The sequence below is a fragment of the Heteronotia binoei genome, chromosome 10 (assembly GCF_032191835.1).
Source record: "Heteronotia binoei isolate CCM8104 ecotype False Entrance Well chromosome 10, APGP_CSIRO_Hbin_v1, whole genome shotgun sequence".
Taxonomy (NCBI): domain Eukaryota; kingdom Metazoa; phylum Chordata; class Lepidosauria; order Squamata; family Gekkonidae; genus Heteronotia; species Heteronotia binoei.
Window position 1 is genome coordinate 34,258,300 of NC_083232.1, and position 23,439 is coordinate 34,281,738.

The 23,439-nt window shown below is 45.3% G+C and overlaps 2 protein-coding genes across 2 annotated transcripts; one reads left to right on the forward strand and one right to left on the reverse strand.

Annotated features, from left to right (window-relative positions):
• Positions 1-3,963: 3,963 nt before the first annotated feature.
• On the forward strand, positions 3,964-10,389 carry LOC132578265 (uncharacterized protein C17orf98-like). Its single transcript, XM_060248189.1, has 3 exons — positions 3,964-4,141; positions 6,414-6,513; positions 9,732-10,389. Exons 1-3 carry the CDS (start codon positions 3,998-4,000, stop codon positions 9,887-9,889), a joined length of 402 nt encoding a protein of 133 aa, XP_060104172.1. The 5' UTR covers positions 3,964-3,997; the 3' UTR covers positions 9,890-10,389.
• Positions 10,390-11,480: 1,091 nt separating this feature from the next.
• On the reverse strand, positions 11,481-22,923 carry MSRB2 (methionine sulfoxide reductase B2). The gene is made up of 5 exons (XM_060247917.1): positions 22,519-22,923; positions 20,852-20,964; positions 17,628-17,704; positions 13,674-13,821; positions 11,481-11,975 (listed from the first exon to the last, which is right to left on the reverse strand). Exons 1-5 carry the CDS (start codon positions 22,634-22,636, stop codon positions 11,868-11,870), a joined length of 564 nt encoding a protein of 187 aa, XP_060103900.1. The 5' UTR covers positions 22,637-22,923; the 3' UTR covers positions 11,481-11,867.
• Positions 22,924-23,439: the final 516 nt, after the last annotated feature.

A 23,439-nucleotide genomic window follows, 5' to 3' on the forward strand; every position in this document is an offset into this window, starting at 1 on the left:
GAAAGAGCACTTCTGACTCCATTTTTTAATGACAGTGGCAAGGCTGTCTACTTGGGGATGTTAACCCTCATCCTGCAGTTCTGGTCCCTTGAGGGATGCATGTCGTTCCAGCCAGAGGTCACCAGAAATCAGACCTCTTTGGTCCTCTGCAGACTTCTGCTTTCTTACAGCCGTGTATTCAGTTGGATAGCTGCAAGACCGTGAAAGCCCTGAAAGCAGTGAGAGGGATGTGTGTGCAGGTTGAGATTTTGGGTCTGCCTTACGGAATCCAACCACCGGACTGCCTCCCCTTTTGACTCCTTATATGCTCAGGGTAATGCTGATTGCCACTTTGGGGTTAGGAAGAATTTTTCCTGCAGGCTGGAATGGCCCAGTGATCCTGGTTTCCATCACCCCCTTCCTCAAGGGTCCATGCGGGGTGGGAGGGATAGCTGTGAACTTCCCGCATTGTGTTGGACTTTCAGCTCAATGCAAGTTGAGAGCCAGCTAAACAGCCAGTTTGGTGTAGTGGTTTAGAGCAACAGGACCCTAATCTGGACAACTGGGTTTGATTCCCTGCTCCTCCACATGAAGCCAGCTGGGTGACCTTGGGCCAGTCACAGTTCTCTCAGAGCTCTCTCAGACCCACCTACCTCACAGGGTGCCTGTTGTGGGGAAAGGAATAGAAGGGGATTGTAAGCTGCTCTGAGACTCCAAATGAAGGGACAGGTATAAATCCAGTCTCCTCCTTGTGACCTTGGTCAGTTACTCTCTCTCAGCCTAATCAAACTCCTAAGGTTGGTGTGAGGATCAAATGGGTGCAGGGAACCCAGGATCATCAGCCTTGGAGGAAGGGCAAGGTAAAAAATACTATACCTGACAGTGGTGCACGAGAGTCTGGAGCTGAAGCCTTTCCCAATGTTGCTTCCGCATGAATTTTGGCTAGAGAGGCCAGACCTTGAACCTAAAGGTCTGTGTCTCGCTTCCTTGAGCTGTGCGAAGTTCCATGGGTTAGCACTGACCCAGACTGGTTTGCTTTGAAGGAGAGAGAGTGCTGGGGGCTTATGATGCTGAGGAGTTACTTTATTTACAACTATTTTATTTACTTTATTACAACCGTGGTGCAGAGTGGTAAAGCTGCAGTACTGCAGTCGGAGCCCTCTGCTCACGACCTAAGTTTGATCCCAGTGGAAGCTGGTTCAGGTAGCCGGCTCCAGGTCGACTCAGCCTTCACTCCTTCCGAGGTCGGTAAAATGAGTACCCAGCTTGCTGGGGGGAAAGTGTAGATGACTGGGGAAGGCAATGGCAAACCACTCCGTAAAAAGTCTGCCGTGAAAACGTTGTGAAAGCAATGTCACCCCAGAGTCGAAAACGACTGGTGCTTGCACAGGGGACTACCTTTACCTTTATACAGGTAATGCATACATATAGGCCAAGAGGCACTCTTCCAAGGCAGCATAGGTCTACAACCCAACATAAAATCTGGCTGGGGGAGGTGGGGGGCAAAAAGAAAGAGCTGTATTGGGATATTTGCTTAACATAGCAGAGTTTGCTCAGCCACAGAAGTGTGATACTGAGTGCAGTAACTAAATCTCCCCAAAAGTATATTGCAAAAAAGGTAAACTTACATTTATTCAAGTAGATTCAGTTCACATTCAGGTTGCAGTTGAAAGGAGAGAAAGAAACCTAATGTAAAGAGTACTTTCCCTATCACAAATGGCCAGTGTGTCAGGCATCGTGTGTGTGAGAGCAGGGCCAGCCCTAGACTGTCTGGCACCCTAGGCAAGGCTAACTTCTGGTGCCCCCCCCGCAATGATAATGTCTCCGAGTCACATGGGGAGCGCCCAATTGGTACCCTCAGAAGGCCAGCACCCTAGGCAATGGCCTAGTTTGCCTAGTGGCAGGACCGGTCCTGTGTGGGAGTGTGAGGACACTGTGTCTCTAATGTGTCTCTAGTGGGTCGCCATGTAAAGGGAGCGAGAGGACAAAGCAAGAGAGGAGGGATCAAAGCTAAGCTCCCATATTAAGATAAAGAGACATCTTCCATTCAAGGAGAAAACACCTATACGCACAGGGACCAATTTCCCACTAGCCATATCTCGCTCTCATTCTCCTCTTTTCTGCGGGGCTTCTGTCAGATTTCACACTATCTGCCCCGGAGTTGCAACTAGCTTCACCTTTTTCGTGTGGCAAATGGAAACTGGTTTTTAGAGGATTTTGTTTGCTTTGCAAAAGAAGCGGAGCAAGTTGCAGCCTCGGGGCAGCTTGTGCGAAATCCGACAGAAGCCCTGCTGAGAAGAGGAGAGTGAGAGAGAGGTAAGGTTAGTGGGAAATTGGTCTTAAAGTGATGTAGTGCCTCACAATGTCCAGGCATCCTGAGTCGCTCACTCCAACAAGATCCTGCCCACAAAGATGCTTCAGCCAACTCTCAACCAGCTCTCAGAATCTTTCACTTTCTCTTCTTCTTTCAGAATATGAAGACAATGTTGTCTTTTCATATAAACACATACCTGCCCTCTCCCTCCAGTTAGGTGGGAAACTTGCCTCTTCCAAGCCCTGGTGGGCATTTGAGCAAAACTGTTTCCTGACCCTACTCGGATCTCATTGAGAAGATCTCTACAGTCAGGCAGCTGGATAGGCTCATCTGTGGATCAGGGGCCAAGCCCGAAACATGATTTTTCATTGAAACGTCATTGAGGTTCTCTGTCTGCAACATGGGAACTCTGGCCTACTTTGCAAGGAGATGGCTGAGATGATGCATGTGATGTATGAAAACTTTATATAAATGCTAATATATTTGTTTCCAAGGGAGTTTAACCTCAGCCTCTTCAGAGAAGCAGGCATTGTCAGCCTCACTCAGAGTGGCCTTCTCAAACATTGGCTCTGGGCCTCCCTCGATGTTGCCTGAACCCATATTTCTGAACCTTCTGTGTCCTCTACCAGACCTTGCATGTGCCTTTTATAAACCCTACTAGGGCTAGTAGCTGGTGTTGCCAAACTCCAGGGGATGGCTGGAGATCCCCTGAGATTACAACTGATCTCCAGGTCACAGAGATCAGATCACCTGGAGAAAATGGCTGCCAGGGAAAGTAGCCTTTATGACACTATATTCCTTCGAAGTCCCTGCCCTCTCAAAGCCCCACTCTCCCCAGGCTCCACCTCTCAGATCTCCAGGCATTTCTCAACAGGGTCATGGCAACCCTGCTAGTAGCAGTGGGGGTGGGGGTGGCACAGGAAAGTTTAAAAAGAAAAAAAAACACCACTGGAACCCTCCTAATTATGATTATTGTTTCCACAATGGTTGCTTTTAAGAGCTAAAGACATGTTGGGAGATCTGCAGGGCTTTTTTTTAGCAGGAATGTACAGGAACTCAGTTCCGGCTGGCTTGGTGTCAGGGGGTGTGGCCTAATATGCACATGAGTTCCTGCTGGGCTTTTTCTTCAAAAAAAGCCCTGGAGGTCATATTGCAGATCTCTCATGTAGTGAAACCGTCAGTGGTTTTGCAGCATGACATTTACCAGTGAGGGTTAGAAGGCAGAAAATGTCTGTGTCATTGTCAGATGAGGTAAAACAAATAACTGAGAGCAGAGGAGGAAAACCTCTTCTGTGAATGGATGGTGGCCATAGCAATCCATGTAAATACACCATGATGTTGTTGGCTTGCACTTTCCAGCCCGCAGGGGAAAACAGAAACTAGTTGTCAGGGGAAGAATCCAAAGGCTATTGGCAGCTTTCTTTCTGTCTTGGGATCAGTTTGGACATTCTCTAGAAGGTGTCCTTTTCCCACCACAGTGCGATGTTCTCCACCACACAGAAAGGGAACAATTCCAAATAGGTGCCAGACCTTTCCCCTCCTGAGATGAAGCTTGAGAAAGGAAGCAACATTTTGCTCTGACATTCTTGTAAGAAATTCATGGCAATACCTAGGAAAAGCAAGCTAGTCAGAGGTCTCCAGCCATCTGCTTCAGAATTCCAACTGCTTGCAAGGGAACGCTGGTTCATTTTGGACTGTGTGGCCATGGACAGGATAGCCCAAGACTACAGCCATGCTCTGCCAAAACTGGGCTCTGTTATTCCCCTTTATGATGCTCAGCAGGACCCATATGCGACAGCCTATTTTGCAAGCAAGCCTGTGCTTCTTTTATTCCAACGAATGGGGCAGGTAAGTCGTGGTGGGAGAAATGGGAGCCAGGATTCTGCTACATCAGAGAGCCAGCGTGGTGTAGTGGCTAAGAGTGGCGGACTGTAATCCAGAGAACTGGGGTTGATTCCCCACTCTTCCACATGCAGCTGCTGGGTGACCTTGGGCCAGTCACAGTTCTCTCAAGAGCTCTCCCAGCCCCACCTACCTCACAGGGTGTCTGTTGTGGGGAGAGGAAAGGAAGGAGACGGTAAGCCGCTCTGAGACTCTGAGTGAAGGGCGGGGTATAAATCCAGTCTCTTCTGCTGCCACTGCTGCCTTGCCACCAAAGCATCATCATCAAAACTGAGTTGTATTGAATATTGTGTTCTCTAGAACTCATGTAGCTTCCAATACATTGTCGGATTTTACACAGTTCAGAGTGGATTGCCGCTCTGGATCCAATACCAGGAATGATGCATTTGGTCCATAGGAGCAGTTATTGGACTGGTGTTTCTCTAAACTTGAACATACCCATTTTATTCAACCTTTTTGCACAGGACCTTTTTCTTTTTTTTCTTTAAAAAAAAATCATTTCCAATGTGCCATCTTTTTGGAGTTGGGGTAGCCAGAACAGAATAGAGTCCAAAGGCAGTGCTAAAGATGGTGCTGTTATTACTTTCTGAGTCTTGAAGAGTATGGTTCTATTGCGGATAACCCAATGAAGCTTTTGCCCAAAAGATAGGGCTAACATATTAGCAGATGGGAACATTATTCAATAAGTATCTGAAACTGCCTTGAAGCTGTGGGTTTATGAGGATCCCAAATTACACAGTCATAAACACTTAAGATAAGGGAGTCCTCCTCCTCCCCTGATAATGTATTGTTAAACACACTCCATGCAGTAAGAAACACAGCATGACAAGATTTAGTTTTATTTGGATCAGACTGAAACCTTTAGACTTATAGAGTACTATTTTACTTATTTTAATATATATTAACAGAGCAGTTTGGAAGCAAATGTATTTCAAATGTAGTGACCAGTGCTGAATAGATTGGTGCTGTTGCATCCTGAATCTTGGGTAGTATGCTTCTGTTGGGGTTAACCTAAGTAGTTTTGCTCTGTGTGTGTGTGCGCGCCAGCTAATGTGAATAATAAGGATCTTGAAATACTTGGGTTTAGGATGATCCAAACTGCTGATCTTGCATTGAATTCCCAAAGAGAGCAGGATGTGCTTAGAGCCCTCCCTTGCAACTCATCCCCTTTAGGGTCCAGCTAAGCTAAGTTCCAGTCCTTTGCATTTGATTCTTGACTCCCGCTTGCTCTTCCTCCAGATTCAAATATGGAGGATTTCTTTGACATTCCAACTAGGTTTCATCAAGGATCCCAAAGAGAGGGATTTGCAGGCTGTTCAGAAAAGCTTTCTGCTTGTTAAAAGGACATTCTTTTTAGCAGGTCTCTGACTAGCAATTCATCCATCAGGCAAAGCCATGAGAATAGGCCCATATATGCAAATTAAGACAACAGTGTTTATAACCCAGGTTTTAAAAAGGGTAGAGAACCCATGTGACCCAATGTCCCCCTCCTCCGCCCCAGTCCAGCTCAGGTCTTGCTTTGTTGCATGCCATTACGCCCCCTGGTTGGAGCTGCGGCATCCCAGCCTGCACCTGATATACCCCTCACATCCCACCAGACCTAAGTGTGCACCATGATGTAGAGGTGAGTCCTGGGCACCAGCTGTGCATCTTGCAGGAGGAAGCAAAGTGAATTCTGTGTCAGGCTTGGTGGGTGCAACAAGTCTACCCTGGCCTCCTTGTGTGGCCTTAGGCTCCTCAAATGAAAGAGACTCATGCTGATGGACCCCAGTGGGTTATTCTAAGGATGAATGAAGTAAAGTCAGAATGGGTTAAAATGCTGTACAAACAACTGGGCCCTTGTAAGTCCTACTGATTTCAGCAGGAGCCTTAAGCACATGCTGAACTACTCCCTCCCTCCAGTTAAAATTGAAGGGATGTAAAAAGAGTTTCATTGGAGCAGGACTGAAAGTTTGCAAGCTCTCTTGTATGTCATTTGAGCAAGCCCAAGGAGCTAGAACAGATTGACATCATCTCCCCTAGGAGCTACACTGGAGGGAGGTGTTTTGGCTGCAGCAGGAGGGAGTAGGTGAGAAAGTTGTGTTCCATGGGTGGAAATCCTTCTGCCCAGGGAAACCCTCTGTTTGATCCAAAGAGGAGGGAGGCCGGGAGCCATATGTGTTCTTGATGGTAAGTTCATGAAAGAGTAATGCAAATAGAATGCTTTTAAATTTTACAGGCAAACAGACGGTCCTCGAGTTATGAAAAACTTGTGCAACGTTTCCAGCACAGAGGAGATGCGGCTCTTTATTTGCAGAACCGGAACAAAGCAGGAGCAGGTACTTGACCCGAACCACCACTGCAGAGAAGCCCTGTGGTCCTTGGGGTCGCTTCCAGATGGGCAGTCATGCTTGTCTGTAGAAGCAGAATAAAAGGGGAGTCTAGGGCACAGGTCCCCAAGACCTGTGGGTGCCACGGTGCCCACCAGCCCCTTTCGTGGTGCCGACTAAGGGGGAGTAGACAGTACTCCCAGACAGTACTTGTGGTCTAGCAAGAAAGTGGGAGGGACCAGATGGTGCTTTTGGGCTAGCACGGCTTCTGATTGGCCATTGGAGATTTGATTGGCTGTACAGATTTTTAAAATGTTGCTTTGGCAGCAGCTGCCACCACCACAGCACAGCAACAAGGATCCTCACTGTGTGACTGAAGGTAAGTTGGCAGCCATTTTGTGGCTGGGTGTGTCTGCTGCAGCAGCCATTTTGTGGCTGCACTCCACCACCCTGTGTCAGAATTCTAAAGGCAGCTGCAGCCTCAAAAAGGTTGGGGATCCCAGTCTAGGGGCACCTGAAGAGACTAACAACACGTTTCAACAAAAGCTTAATTAGATTTTGTTAGCTTTTGAAGTGTCACTGGACTCCTGTCCCATTATACTTCAGTGTGATGCTGTCCATTAGTTATCACTCTCTCATGTTACAAGTGTTGTGAGGTCCTGGTGCAGAAGGAGACTCTGCTTGTGTATGTGCGAATTGTGTCTCCTACGTTGTATATGGCTATATCGTGTCAGCAAATGTGTCTCCTGTTGCTTCCACACCACGTTCCTTGGCCTGCTGAAGAACTCCTCTCCCACAATAAGCTGGAAGTGGAATTGTTGCTAACATTCCACACAATGCTTAACATTGCATTATATCTCTAGTATAACCCTGTAATGCTCCATTCCCATATAGCAAAACCTTAATTACGTTTGCCCAGGAGCACATCCCTTTTGACATGCTGGGATGGAATGAACAGCCATTCACCCTTGGATTAATCATTTCCAAAGCAATTTCAGGCAGCTTGGGAGCTTTTTGCTTTATGTTTTAAAACAGGTGTAAATGGCTTTGTTCCACAATGGATGGAACTGAAACTTACGAGCATGTACCAACTTCAAATATAAATCAAATAAAATGAAAAACTTCGCTGTGGCTACCTAATGCCTTTTCCAGACGCACTACTCAGCTGTTCTTCTTCCACCATCCCTAACGACAAGCAGCAGCAACCATCCAACCTGCACCCTCCCTCCAAATTATTAGGCACACTCCTGCTCCCTATTTATTTAGTACATTTTTATCTCACCTTTCCTTCAAGGAGCTCTGGATGTCAATACCTTTACTGTTTTCTAGAGGGGACTGGAACCTACGTTTTCCAGTTCCTAGTCTGGAGATCTAACCACCACACCACACTGGTTCTTTATATTGTCTTCTCAGTGTTGCCTGCCTTTCCTTTCCCAATGAGCTAATGTCAGAGTCCTAGGCTTGCTTTACTATTCTGGAGGGAAGCTGAAGGGCTCCCACAACAGCAGGACTAAGGGGAGCAGCTACAGTAATAGCTAACAACGATCCATGTGTGTTCAAAATTAGGGAGGGAAATCACCACAAACCAACACTTTAAGAAGATGGGAGGATATCAGGGAAAACACTGGACTGAAAAGTTTTATAACATTTCTCAGTTTGCTGTGATCAGATGAATACTAGCATTGTGGGGGAAAATAGTTAATATGGGAACAATCCTAGTTCCAGCTGAGAACAAACCCCAAAATAACAAGTTGGGATTCTAGATCCTATGCACCTACCCTTTATGGTACTATAGAAAAAATAACGGCACAACTCTGCTCATATTAACAACTTAAGCAAGTGACTGCTGTGTTGTTGTTCAGCTTCCATTCATTCAACTGAGGTTGACAGAGCTTCCCATTAGATTGTTTCTTAATCTTGGTGAATTATATCCAAACCCAGTTCTGGAAGCTGAAATATTATTAAATATTGTTAGTAGTAATAACATCTTTTACTACCTATGATGGTGGAATTAGTGTGAACAGATGCTACCATTTTCATTTTGCACATCAAAAACAGACACCTACTTAAAGGGTAGATGTTTAGTAAATTAATGCTAATCATAATCACCATCATACAGCAGTTTGTGTAGTATAGATCATAGAATCATAGAGTTGGAAGGGACCTCTAGGGTCATCTAATCCAACCCCCTGCACAATGCAGGAAACTCACAAACACCTCCCCCTAAATTCACAGGATCTTCATTGCTATCAGATGGCCATCTAGCCTCTGTTTAAAAACCTCCAAAGAAGGAGAGCCCACCACCTCCCGAGGAAGCCTGTTCCACTGAGGAATCGCTCTAACGGTCAGGAAGTTCTTCCTAATGTTGAGCCGGAAACTCTTTTGATTTAATTTCAACCCATTGATTCTGGTTCTACCTTCCGGGGCCACAGAAAACAATGCTACACCATCCTCTATATGACAGCCCTTCAAGTACTTGAAAATGGTGATCATATCATCTCTCAGCCGCCTCCTCTCCAGGCTAAACATCCCCAGTTCCTTCAACCTTTCCTCATAGGACTTGGTCTCCAGACCCCTCACTGTCTTCGTCACCTCCTCTGGACCTGTTCCAGCTTGTCTATATCCTTCTTAAAATGTGGTGCCCAAAACTGAACACAATACTCCAGGTGAGGTCTTACCAGAGCAGAGTAAAGCGATACCATCACATCATGTGATCTGGACACTATACTTCTGTTGATACAGCCCAAAATTGCATTTGCCTTTTTAGCCACATCACACTGTTGACTCATGTTCAGCATATGATCCACTAAAACCCCTAGATCCTTTTCACACATACTACTGCTAAGATGGGAGATCCTAAGATTGTCTGGCAGTTGGATGTTCTAGTTCTTTTAGCATTATGCACCACTAAGTGGCAAGCTAGACTTGGTTTTGGGGGCTGAGAGAATTGTGACTGATCCAAGGTCACCCAGCTGGCCTCATGTGGAGAAGTGGGGAATTAAACCTGGTTTTCCAGATTACAGGTTAAGAATGCTCTTAACCATTACATCAAGCTGGCTCTCTAATGCTAAACACAAGTCATACAGCTATTTTATATATGGGCTATATATACAGAGAGAGGATGAGAGAAGATTGATACCATATTTGCATCAATGTATATAATGCACAATTTATTCTTCTAAAAATGGCTTCATCTAAAACTCGGTCTGTATTGGTGTTTTCCCCAGGTCATTCTGCAGAACAGGTGAGGGGGCACCTGCTCTTTATCAACTCAAATAAACCTGTGCTTGGTTACAATGGAGCCTTCGGCTACCGGAGGAACACCCCGTCTCTGCGCAGGCAGCCCTCGCCATTTGGGAGAGTCACCAACTTGCCACTGCATTAGATCTTTCCCACCAGTCACCCTCCCCTCCACTGCACAGCCAGTCACCATCTTGAATACGAGCCAAATTTGTGCAGCTTGCAGTGAGCATTTTGATCAGCAACCACAAATGACAAACTAATGCTGTGGGATTTTTCTGTCTATTGTGGTATGGCTCCATAACTGAGGTTTGGCTGCAAGTGGGGGGTGGGGGGAAATCTGATTTTAACAGGTACTTCCTACTAATGGAAAATCTGGACAAGCCATTTGCCAGAGTAAAGGAAGTCCACTGCATGCAACTCGAAGGCTTCCATGTTCTGGAATTGGCTTCACCTGTGCTAGCCTTACGATCATGGAAACAAACCATGCTCTTGGGATAGGCAGAACTTCTGGCCAACATGTCAGTGAGTGTGAGGCATACAGCACAAGGACCTGTGGCTGATTCCGTGCTTTAGTTCCAATGTATTTGTTTGAGTAGTGGTCAGTTTTGGTTGAGCTGCAATAAAGATTTATGTTTGAAAGTTGCCAGGTGATTTCTAGGAAGGTCAATTCTTAAGTTGTCAGATCAGATAAAGGTGATATCCCTGTTCATTTTGGGCAAACAAAGCACTTCAAGGGTCATGCAGACATCATAAATGCAAGGTGACTTTGTCCTAGACCTTTCATTTAGTCTTCAAGGCTTGCAAGCATTTGGTTCAAAACAAAGCACACATCTTTTCTCCAATAAAGACAGCCCTGAGATTGTTGGGCATACCATTGTGCAGAACACACAATGTTATTGGCTCCCTCTGGCTTTTGTATTTCAGGGTGAAAACACACTACCAATTCAATTCAGAGTTAAATTTGCTTTGAATGAAGATTGTGACCTTTCTAGGAATAAAAATAATGGGCATCTGAGGATCTATGTGAATGTCCCAAAGGTAAACCAATCCAGTAAGGGAGATCAGAGCATGTTGCTAATGTGCATCTCTACTCTTATCGACGGATCACGGAGATCTTCGGATACCCATCCAAACCATACTAGATACACATTTAGAGGAAAAGGGGTGTTCACAGTTATGGCCACTAGTTTTTATATGGGACTTGCTGCCTGCAACTGCTTTGGGAGTGAAATTTTTGTGTACATCTTTTTGGTGCTGTTCCAGGGGGGCACCTTCTATACTCCAGTGTTACCAAATGATAAAAAAACAAAACATGACATTTTCTTTTGACAACAATAAGTTATATGTTTATATTATAAAAAGATAAGTTATGCCACAATTAAGAGACAACCAGAACACTTCAGTATTTAAATTCTGATCATGTTGGCTTGGATCTTGCTGAAAACATTGATTTCCATCAATGATGAACGGCTTTCTTATTCCCCCTCTACACTGCAACCCCAAATACCCCTCAGAAATGCACAGGGGAATCCCAGGAGAACCGCTAGTCAAAGGATTTAAGGTCCAGCACAAGGTGAATTGTCTGATCTCCCTGACGAAGCCTGCATGGGGAAACACGTAGGGGCTTTGTGTGGTAATAAACCGGTCACCTATCACCTTTTGTTTTGCTCGCACTTTACTGGCCATAGTTCAGTTTTTCTTCATTCTTGGATTTACCAATAAAAACCAGACAATCAGGTAAAAACAACCTTTAATTGTGTGACAAATGCAGCATGTGCATTCTTTTGCCCATGTGGACCTGCTACCTGGCCTGGATTTAATAGAACAGCTTGTGTGCGCAAGACCTTTGTGCGCACATCTATAAGAATGCAACTGAGGCTATTTCAGGGCAAAAGCATCAAAGGATCATGTGCCATCACAGAATAAACACAGTACTTCTCACATCAATGGCTTGGCACCCACCACAAGAGGGCTAATTACTTTTTAACTAATATGTACATGAAATAAGCACATTATCTACGGCCAGCTGGCTCCTAATAAATTTCCTAGGTGGTTCTCTGCGGTGAACAAGATCTGAGCATCACAGCAGTGTTGATGTGCAGGTTGTGAACTGGCATGCCTCAGTGGCTTGAGCTTGGTTTGAATGTTAATGAAGCGCTGTTGATGCAGAACCTCTGCCCAGACGGCTCAGGACCATCATCGAAGACGTGGCCGAGATGAGCATCGCACTGCAAGAGAAGAACAGACCTGATTGCAGGGCTGGCTTCTCTGACAGAAGCACATCTACATAAATTAAACAGAGATCGATTTCATCGCTGAAGGGACGTATCACCTCTGCAACTGCCATACAATCATGACTTTCCATATTTAATACCAGCTTCTTTCCCCTTTAGATTATACGTTGTGAGTACACCCCGGGTAATCTGAGCAATTTCTCCTGGGTAAACTTGCTTGTGGGGAAAAAAAAATGCCTCAGCTCCAATTAGGTGACTTCCTATGTCAAAAGTAGTTGTAGAGAAGATCCCACTTAGAATCAGCTCAAAACATAAATGAAGTAGAGATGGGAAAGAATGTCCTTCTGTTTTCAATCTGTGTCCCACTATTTTATTAATTGCATTTCTGCAAGTTGGAAATCAGTCCTGGTGTCTGATGTATAAGAATCATTTCCCATATATTTTTTAAAAAATATATCAATTTGCTCAGCCATTCATCACATAGAAATTTTTGAAAATTTTACACAGTACAAGATTGCTCCCAGAAGCTTCTACATACGGTTCACCTGGGACCAATTACATGATAAGTGGAAGTATATTTATTTATTGCATTTTTAGCCCTTCTTTCCCCCAAGGAGCTCTGGGTGGCGTCTTTAGATGGATTCATGCAATTAAATAAATGAATGTATTCCCCCCTCAATGCACACACACTTTTGTACCAGACAATGTAAAGGCAATGGAATGCCACATTTACTGCATTACATTTTCTCTTCCTTCCATACAAATATTGCATGAAGAATAAGGATGTCACAGACTCCTATAAATCACACAACGGGATCCACACAGCATCTTAAGATTTGGGAGAACCATTAAAATAAAACTTTCTCCTCAGAAGTCATAGTTGATGTAGTGAGTATAAAGGGTTCGAGTTTGTTGCCATGAGGTAAAATCTGTGGTGAGAAGAACACGGAGATCACTGAGGCAGGAGTTGTATGAAAATAACAAAGAAGATTTATTTATGTACACATTATTTTAACAGTACAGTTCAGCAGCACAGGTCTCCAGCAATCACAGAAGGCTGGCTGAGGCACTTAAACTAGTTATGGCCTCAGATTGTGATCTGAATTCCCTTTAATGCTTGTAGTTATAACGAGGCTTTTACTGCTTAGCCACCAGGCTGGATTCATTTTTACACACACGCATGCCCACACTGGCCTGCCCTTTCCCAAATTAAATGGTACCAGGGTCTGCTTATCTCCCAAGACAAGCCTCACAACTGGGTATTCTCTACCCATCACTGTGCCATGCTGCCTGGCAGAATTACCCTTTTATCTTTCTGTTCTTTTCCTGAGGCAGACCCAAACTACAGCTGGACTCTCCTTGAGGCAGATGTGAACTCCTGCCATGCTTCCCTCTAACAGTCCACTCCTCCCTCCGAAAGGCAACTGGTACTGAAGCAGCACTCCCATAGGTTCAGGATGGCCTGTTTTACCTTTTGGGGGTAGGACAGCCTGCTGTCCATCACCAGTAGCATGCTGAAGTTCAACATGGGGTTCAAATATGTGTGGGTGCCATGCAGACTACTTGGGTGGGTCAGTCTAAGTGACTGCACAGAGTTTTGAGGGGGGGGAAGATTGGGAGAACCTCTTCCACAGATACCATCCTAAGCTTCTTGGAGGCAGGTAGGATATAAATGAGATGAGTGAAATGTACCTGCTTGCAAAGGATTTCTGTGCTGGTTGATCCTAGTGAGTTATCAGGCCGTCTCAGGATATTAGTATTGCTTTCATCGGTTCCATATGTCCCGTGTGCCTCTGAAAAGGAAGGCCATCCAGTGCCAGAGTCATACTTCTTCTTCGAACTGTTAAGAATGGCAAAACTGAATATTAATGGCTCTACTTTGATGTATATAAACATGCTCTATAATGTTAATGAGAACCATCATTACTTCCAACTACACTGCTTAATCATTCCCTTCCCCAGGGGTCTTTCCTACTGGACTCCTGATATTTATCCTAACTGGAGGATAAATTTTGTGCTCAAAAATGCAATACTAAAAACCTTGCATGAAAGGAAATCCAACTAATGCAATGGGGGTTATTTCCACTTGATGCATGTAGGGCTGAGAAAAGGGATAAATCCAATTGTGTGTGAGCTACTCACACACATTTATTTTATTTTCTTCATTTGTGTGTGTGTAAAGTGCCATCAAGTTGCAGCTGATTTATAGAGACCCTGTAGGATTTTCAAGGCAAGAGACGTTCAGAGGTGGTTTGCCATTGCCTGCCTTTGCATGGTGACTCTGGACTTCATTGGCAGTCTCCCATCAAGTTCTAACCAGGGACGACTCTGCTTAACTTTCAAGATCTGGCAAAAGCCAGCTAGCTTGGGTCATGCAGGTCAGGGCATTAATTTAAACTTTTGCTTTTTCAGTGCAATAGGTAAGAACATTTAGAACTCCTCTAGAGATCAAAGCTTGACTAAATGTTGCTGAAGAAAAGTGGAAAAAAGATGGCTGCTTTCTCTTCTCTTGCATAAGGTTTCACAGCACCCTCCCCACAACCTCTATTCTTTAGCGCCACCTAGTGATGGATGAATATGCTGACAACCACAAATTACAGACTTAAAAATCTTCCCAAATGGCACAAGCATAGCCACATCAATCTTCCTGAGTGGCACAAGCACGTAGGGTTGCCAGGTCTGTTTTGAAAAACAGCTGGAGACTTTGGGTTTGGAGCTGGGAGAGGGTGGCGTTTGGGGAGGGAGGGCCTCAGGATGGTACAATGCCATGGAGTCCACCCTTCAAAGCAGCCATTTTCTCCAGGGGAGCTGATCTCTGCAAGCTGGAGATCAGTTGCAGAAGCAGGTGATCTCTAGGCTCCACCTGGAGGCTGGCAACTCTACAAGCATAGCTGCTGGTGCCTCTGACAGAAGCAGAAGGAAAGGGAGCCTTGGTTACCCATCTGTCAACGTCATTTTTACACTGTCCAAATAGTTCAGGCTGCTGGACATGGATCTCCCCCCACTTCTGTCCTTGTGACATCCCTCCATGAAGCCAGCAAGGCAGTTAAACCGAGTGGTCTAAAGTCAGCAGGGAGATTTTTGGCCAAGAGGGGACTGGAATCCAGGGGTCCCAACCTGACATTACATCAAACTGATCTTAATGTAGTACACTTTTATCCCTCCCCCACCTTCCTCCGATCAACTCAGGGCAGTATACGTCATTCTCCCTCCTTCCATTTTATTCACAGCAACAACCCTGTGAGGTAGACCAGGCTGAGAGAGAATGGCAGGAGCAAGATAGTGCAGCCACCTTCCACAGCAGAGTGAAGATCTCAACCTGGATCTCCCAGATCCTAACCCAACACTCTGTTACACTGGCTCTATATGACCTTGGCTGTAGAACCAGTTGTGTGTGCAATCACATGTGCACATACCATTCATATTCCACTGAAAACACAACCTGAACCATCTGGATTAATCAGCTGTTAGTGACTGGACCAAGTCTTCTCACCATATGTTGCCAGAACTAAAAGCGCTGATTTTGTCTTTGGCAGGTAAGTACCACAGAATCCTCATGCAAATCAGTGGGGACAGCCCTCCATAGCACGAGAACATTTTTGGGTTGAGACCAATGTGATTCTGTTGTGTCTGAGAATCAACACAGTCTATTTCTAGTTCCCTGAGTCTTCCACATCCATGTTTACTTACTGGAGAAACCCCTTGCCAATGTTGTGGCCTATTAAAATAGCTTTCAACCACAACTGTCTCAGCATGGTTTATTAATAGGTAGATGACTTCGATTTTCTGCTGGAAGCCTTTCAGGAGCCACAAGAAGACCACTACTCAAAATTCAATTTGCCCTTTGAAGTATTTCACCAGAGCATTTATGGATAAGTGGGCATTCCCCAACCATGTGCTTCAGATTAGCTTTCAATACACCATTCCTTCAGCATATGTCATGTGCTTTGATCTCCATTTTAACTGTCCTGAATCAAGTCAAAGATAATTTTAAGAAGTACAACTCTTGGTTGTAATTTTATGACTGGATCGAGGTTTAACGTTCCATTAAAGTTCTGTAATTTGTTATCTAGAATAGTGGAAGCCCGCATCACAAGTAGTCCTAATCCTCTTTTATTTTCTAGCAGAAAACAGTAATATATCCAGATACTGTAAATACAGAGTTACATTTTGCATGGGAAAAAGACACTGGGACATTTCTAACTTTTTGTATACTGCTCAGCAGTAAACATGAAGAACATCTGGTTTTATTCAATCTGATTGTGAAAATTGGGTCTAAGGGCCTTTTCCCTACCTGCAGTGGATGGCACTGACATGTCATACCAAACATCTTGAACCAGATCCACAAACTCACAAAAAGCAGATGGGCAAGAATTGATTGAGTTGCCTATGCCTGTACAAAGGCAGATGTCTACACTGACTGAAGTTTCTGGATCAGCTTCAGAGCGCACGCTTACTGGGGGCATGACAGCAGACAGATCTATCTTCTCCAGGAAAAGGGTTATCAGCTTGAAATGAGAATGTAGAAAAAACATGTATCCATTTTGCTGTCAAACACTGGAAGGAATGCTTCAATAATATAGGCCTGGACAGCGGGTTTCTACTTTTAAAAATCTGGTCGCCATATATAAGTTTTACTTTCTTGAAAAGGAAATTACTCAGTCCTGTAGGGAGAGCCCCTGAATTTCAAGGCAGCATTTTTATGTAAGTGTGTATCAAAAGAGTCAAATGTCTTTTCATTCTGCTTTTCAAAGTATCTTTCTCTTCTACCACATATGGTGGAATGATGAAGATTGCCACTGGATGCATTCATAGGTCATGAACAATTCTTGGCCTTTTCTTGATGAGAATGAGTGAGGTATCCTAACCAGGTCTACTCAGAATCCTACTCAGGTCTATTCAACGGGGCTTGCTCCCAGGACAGGGCTCTTGGATTGCATTGTGAGTCAGAATTCCAGCCTCCTGGCTTCATTTGTTATGATGTCCAAGCCAGGCAAGAAAACCAAAAGTTGTGATTTGTTCTCCTGCCAACAAACCAGGATGTGGTTTAGGATCCCGGTACCTAGGCAACAGAACAAGCTCCAAGTTTGTTATTTCACCTGGTTTGGGCATCACAACCAGGGCTTTCTTTTGTAGCAGGCACTCCTTTGCATATTAGGCCACATACCCCTGATGTAGCCAATCCTTCTGGAGCTTACAATAGGCCCTGTGCTAATAGCCCTGTAAGCTCCTGGAGGATTGGCTATATCAGGGTGTGTGGCCTAATATGCAAAGGAGTTCCTGCTACAAAAAAAAGCCCTGATCACAACAAACTACAGCTCACTCCCTACCAAAAATCTTACTTCTTTGAGTTTCATGTGTAGGAAGGAAAGTGTAGGAGGGGACACACGCTCCCAATGACACTCTGCCTCAGTTTTGTCACAACTGAGCCAAGTCCCACCCCTGCTGTGCAAATGGCAGACAGAGAATTTCACTTGGACTCTCCTCAGCCACAGCTGACTTTGGCCCAGCACTCTTTCTCTCTCAGCTTGATCTGCCTTACTGAGTTGTCGTGAGGTTAACATGAGGAGAACGCCATGTTCTTAAGCTCCTGAGGAGAAAAGAGGGATGCATTAAAAATATAACAGATTACAGCTGGGATCCTACCTGAACAGTGGGGCATCGCAACAGATGCAGTGATACATCCCAGGCTCCGTGTTAGACAGGTAGATTCCACTAAAAGGCTTCAAACATGAACATTAAGGTTCTCATTCAAAGGCCAATTACTTCTTCCAAACTACCTTGCAGTGCTCAATTTCAGCCAGGATTTCTGAGGCAGCCCGGTGGACATACATTCCAGCTGCAAGTTCTGTGATGGCACCCTTCTGCAGTGGCCCATTCCCACTGCTGCTTATCATCCGTGTTTAAAAATGGGTTAAAAGATTATAGGCAGTAAGTTTAGGACAGACAAAAATATAAAACAGAAAGGAAACTTGCAAAGCTGCCTTTAACTAGCTAACAGTCGGTCAGTCAGGGATTTCCTTTTATTCTGAACAGCACCAGCTGCCCAAGGTCTCAAGAAAAGAAGTCTTTCCCAGTCCTGCAAGTTTAAAGTAGAGATGCTTGGGAGGGACTATATCCTGAGCCACTGGGGGTGAGGGGGGGCACACCTGAAAGAGCAGGGGTGGACAAGAGCAGATCCAGATTGGGGCCTCACTGCATTTTTTTTTTAAAACCACAGGTGCTTCTAAAATGGCATCAGTGGCCATGGGTTCAGCAACTACATGGGTTAACACATGTAGTCCAGCTGCCTCAGCATGCAAAACATACACTCTACTTCTTAGCCAGGGGCCCTTCCTACACTTGCTGTGTCAGGACAGAACTCCTTTCTTCCGTTTCTCATCTCAGTCCTTCTTCCCACTGTCCTCATGGAGAAGTTAGTACTGGGGAGGTCAGTTCTTCACCACACATTTATGCAATTTACCATCACAGGATGGCTTACAAAGGAGAAGGTGCGCATGCAGGACAGGAACAGCAGTGGTTACTACCATGATGACTAGACCTCTGGGTGTTGATTCGCTTTACATAATAGTCAAACCTGGGCCCTTCCTCCTTATTGATGTTAATGACACCTACCTGGAGAATACCTAGATCAGATACAGGCAGATCATATCCTTGAGGCCACATCTGGCCCACAAGAGCTTTTCATTAGACTCTCAAGCTGCTCAGCAGTCTCTCAGGAACACTGGGCCACAAGGCTAAGGCTTCAGCTAGTGGGTTCATGTGCCTGAAAAATTCTCAGATGGCTCAAGGTGCAAGTGCCATTAAGCCCAGCCCAGCAAGAGACTGACTACAGGGTCTCTGCCCACCTTTGGGAGATCCAAGTTGTATGCCAGATTGTCCTGCTTCCTGCACCATCAACAATGGAAACAAAGCAGGAGTCAAGTTTCACCTTTAAGACCAACCAAATTTTATTCAGAACGCAAGCTTTCGTGTGCTCTCTAAGCACACTCCTAAGCACACTTCATCAGATGAGGGGATCAGGTACCTGATCCCCTCGTCTGATGAAGTGTGCTTAGAGACCACACGGAAGCTTACGTTCCAAATAAAACTTGGTTGGTCTTAAAAGTGCCGCTTGACTCCTTCTTTGTTCAACTGCTTCAGACCAACACGGCTGCCCACTTGGATCTATCAGCAATGGAAACAGGAAGAACCAAACGCCAACTCAGAGCCCTCAAAAGTGGGTGGAGACCTAGATGTGGCCCTTGGACCTAAAATATTCCCCATTTCTCCTCTATCCTGTATGGCTGTCTAGAGAAAGGATAACCTTTTTCTTCCTCCATTGAGAAAGTCATTAAGGTTTCCACATTCAGGGAATAAGTGATGACATGCCGAAGTCTTTATACAGTAATTTTTATCCTTGTTTCCTTAGAGGATAACTTAATTTGATTTATGAAACTTACAAGACAAGACTCCCCTACTACAATACATGATTGACTGAAAACAAAACCATATGGGGGGAAAGTGCATCATAGGACTTGGTCTTCCTGAGACAGTGGAAAACAGCATAGCAGGTTTGCTGTACTAAATCAGAAGGGATATCTATTAATATGGCATCTCATTTCTACCTTCAGAATTACAAGTTCAGTATATGCAATGGCTAGGCAGAAAATCTAGGAAAAGCTGCATTCTGCAACCTGCGAATATCATGCAAATTAAGGCAGTACAAAAGTATTTGCTTGGGGAAACTTTTCAGGAGCAGACTGTGCACAGGAATAAGCCTCGCAAATAAGTTATTAACGTTTAAAATTTGCTTGTATGTATCAGATGTTATCACAGGGGCTATTACAAGTTGGCTCTAGAACCTAAGAAATTATGCCCAAGCTCCTTAGTGGAAACACAGTGCTGCTTAAACATCAAAGGGACCATGACCGAATGAGTTCGCCCACTGTGGGCATCACAGTATCCCCAGAGGTCATTTTCTCCCTCTGTGCTGCAATATCAGAAATAGTCCTGATTCATACACACCCAAGAACAAGGCAGTAGAATGGACAGCTCCATTTCTGATGGCAAGTGGAAGATCAGGGAGCTGCACATTTTGGAGTCCTTCCTCACTCCATGTTGAAAGCACACAGAAAACAAGTACAGCAAACAAAGAGAGAAGGGAGGACTGCTCCCCTTGCTGAGTTTTCTGTCTGCACTGAATTTTGTTATGCAATGGAGTTGCCAGTGGGCAGGAAGGGTTCAGCATCCTTCATTAAATTATATTCAAAGCCCAGCTTCACACATTTAATGATGCAGATCTGTCACAGTCACGGAGTTTGGCCCTAAAACAGACATTTCCCGATAGAGAGGGAATGAAACACTACATACAGTACGTCTCTAGATCAGGGGTAGCCAACGATAGCTCTCTAGATGGTTTTTTTGCCTACAACTCCCATTAGCCCCAGCCAGCATGGCCAATGGCTGAGGCCGATGGGAGTTGTAGGCAAAAAACATCTGGAGAGCTACCGTTGGCCACCCCTGCTCTAGATCAGGGGTGGCCAAACTGTGGCTCTTTCACAAATAGTGTGTGGCTCTCTAAGCCCCCACTGTGCCATCAGCTGACTTGGAGAAGGCATTCCTCTCTTTAAATCACTCCTCCAAGCCAAGCCAGCTGACTGCTTGGAGAATGCATTTAAAGTTGCTTTCTTTGCACCTCTCCCCCAATTTTCCTTCCTTCCTTCCTGTCTTGTAGCTCTCAACATCTCACATTCATGTCTTGTGGCTCTTAAACATCTGACATTTATTCTATATGGCTCTTACATTAAGCAGCTTTGGCCACCCCTTCTCTAGATTACACAGAACACATATCCTGCTGCCTTGAAAACTGCTACATCTTTTTGGCTTACCAATTCAGTTCCTTTTTCCCTTGTGACATAGAATTGCTCAGGAGTCAGTTTCTTTTGCCAGTCAGTGGTAAGATGTGATTCATCATATCTTGTCAGAGAGCCTGTGTCTTTATCTGGAAAAGCAGGAGAACAAATAGCACATTTGAAAGTGCTGAAATGCAATCCACAGATTTGTGGCCCATGACACACCAAACAGGTGTTCATGCACCAGATTAGAGGCTATATACGTGCACCAGACAGATGTAAAACTATTATTACAACCAGAGCCAGAGAAAGGCGATGTAGCTGCAGGCCTGCCTGCATCTGGGAGGGTGCAGAAAGATCAGGCACTTGGAACAGCTGCTGAGAAATGGGTTTCCCACCAGAGCAGCTGAATTTACTAGTAAGAAACTGTCAAAGGCTCATTTTCACATTGACATTTAACAGGGCCTTGAGTGCAATAAGTAGGGATTATGCTCAATTACTAAAAAAAATCACCATAAAGAAAGGAAATGGTTTCAAAAAGATATCCTCTTCTCCCACCCTCCCCCCCCAGCCCTGATCCTAGCTATGCTTTTAAGATCCAACATGGAAGTTGCTCTGTTAAAAGACCAGTATCTTGCCTCTTCCTTGCACTCAAAAATAATCATCATACAGAACAAAGGATAATTCAAGAATAATAAATTTAGGTTATAAGATAACCATTTGTTTGGGTTCAATTCTGGGGCAAAAACAGTAAAGGAAATTGCACCCCCCAAAATGTTACCATATAAACTAAGCTTATTATTCCTGTTTGAACCTCAAATTTGTTAAACATTTTCATTATGCTCTATAATAATTTACAGCTCGCCCTCTACCTAAATGTATGGTAATTTCCAATTTTGATTTTATCTCTGTCTTGACTCTAATTGGTCCTTCCTGACAACCCCCCCTCTCTTTCTATATGTAATGGATGAGGAAACTGTGTCACTGTATCTGAGGAAGTGTGTTTGCACACCTTGAATAAAACTTTGGTGGTCTTAAAGGTGCCACTGGACTCAAATTTTGTTCTGCTACTTGACCGCTACCCACCTGAAGGCACCAATAAAGCCAGAGGTTTTACTACCGCAGTGCAGAAGCAGAAGTGAGGAGGGATGAGGAGGGCCTCTGCTGCTCCTCCCTCCACACCATGTCCTCCTTTGCCACCAATGTTCCCTCTAAGCTGCAAAGTCTTGTGAGCAAAAATTCTACTTTGTGAGCTACTGGCATTAAAACTGTGAGCTACTGCATAAATTATTGTGGTCTGGGTTTCCTGAGCTAAGACAAAAAGGTGTGCGCTGGAGGCTAAAAATCTGTGAGCTAGCTCACGCTAACTCAGCTTAGAGGGAACACTGTTTGCCACCCATCTTAACGAAGGGAACGGAGAAATTCAACTGACGTGGCCGCGATATGGGAGTTATCCTAAGCAGGTCTACTACTCAGAAATTAGAGCCACCATATTATTCAGGGGAGCTTACAGCCAGGAAAATGTTCTTACGATTGCAAAGAACGACTGCCTTAGGAGCAAGCCCCAGTGAATAACGTGGAGTAGCCCTCCTCTTAGGATTGCTCCCTATCAGGGACAACTGCTCGCCCCGCGCTGAGTCTGACCCAACCATGACGCTGAAATTCTGTCGCCGCCAGTTTCCTCGCCCGCTCGGAGCAGCTACCCGTGTCGGAGTGAGCGGAGCGGGAGCCCAGCCAGCCGCTGCTGCTGCCGCCAGCTCGGGGCGCCGCCTGAACGAGCAGGAGCTGCACGCCGGGAAGTCTTCGGAGCAGGCGGGCCATGGCGGCCTCTGAGCAGCCGCTGCGCCTCCAGGAGTCGTCGCCGAAGAACAAAGCCGCGCCACGGCCTTCGCCACCAGGCCCCGCCTGGCCCAGCTCTGCTTTCTGACGCTTTATCTCTGCTCACGGCCCAGCTGCACAGAAGAAACAAGGCGCGAAGTTCGCCCAAGCAAGCGCCCTGCTGGCTTTCCGAGAAGGGATCCTGCGTTTCAGGGAGAAGTTCGACTGGCTGAGCTTGTGCCCTTCTGTAAATAGGCTGGAGCCCCCTGGGGAGGGTCATTTACTAGTATGGAGTAGAAAAAAGCAAGAGTCCGGTAGCAGCTGCAAGACGTAACAAAAGGTGCGGCAGAGTATAGGGCTGCCAAGTCCAATTCAAGAAATATCTGGGAACTTTGGGGGTGGAGCCAGGAGAGATTGGGGGTAGACCCAAGAGCAAGGTTGGGACAAGCATAATTGAACTCCAAAGGGAGTTCCGGCCATCACATTTAAAGGGACCGCATACCCTTTAAATGCCTTCCCTCCATTGGAAACAATGAAGGATAGGGGCACCTTCTTTTGAGGCTCATAGAATTGGATCCCCTGGTCCAATCTTTTTGAAACTTGGAGGGTCTTTTGAGGAGAGGCAACGGATGCTATGGAGCAAATTTGGTGCCTCCACCTCAAAAAACAGCCCCCCCCCCCCGGAGCTCCAGATACCCGCAGATCAATTCTCCATTATACACTATGGGAATTGGTCTCCATAGGGAATAATGGAGTGCCCAGCAGACATTTCCCTCCCCCCCACTTTCTGATGACCCTGAAGAGGG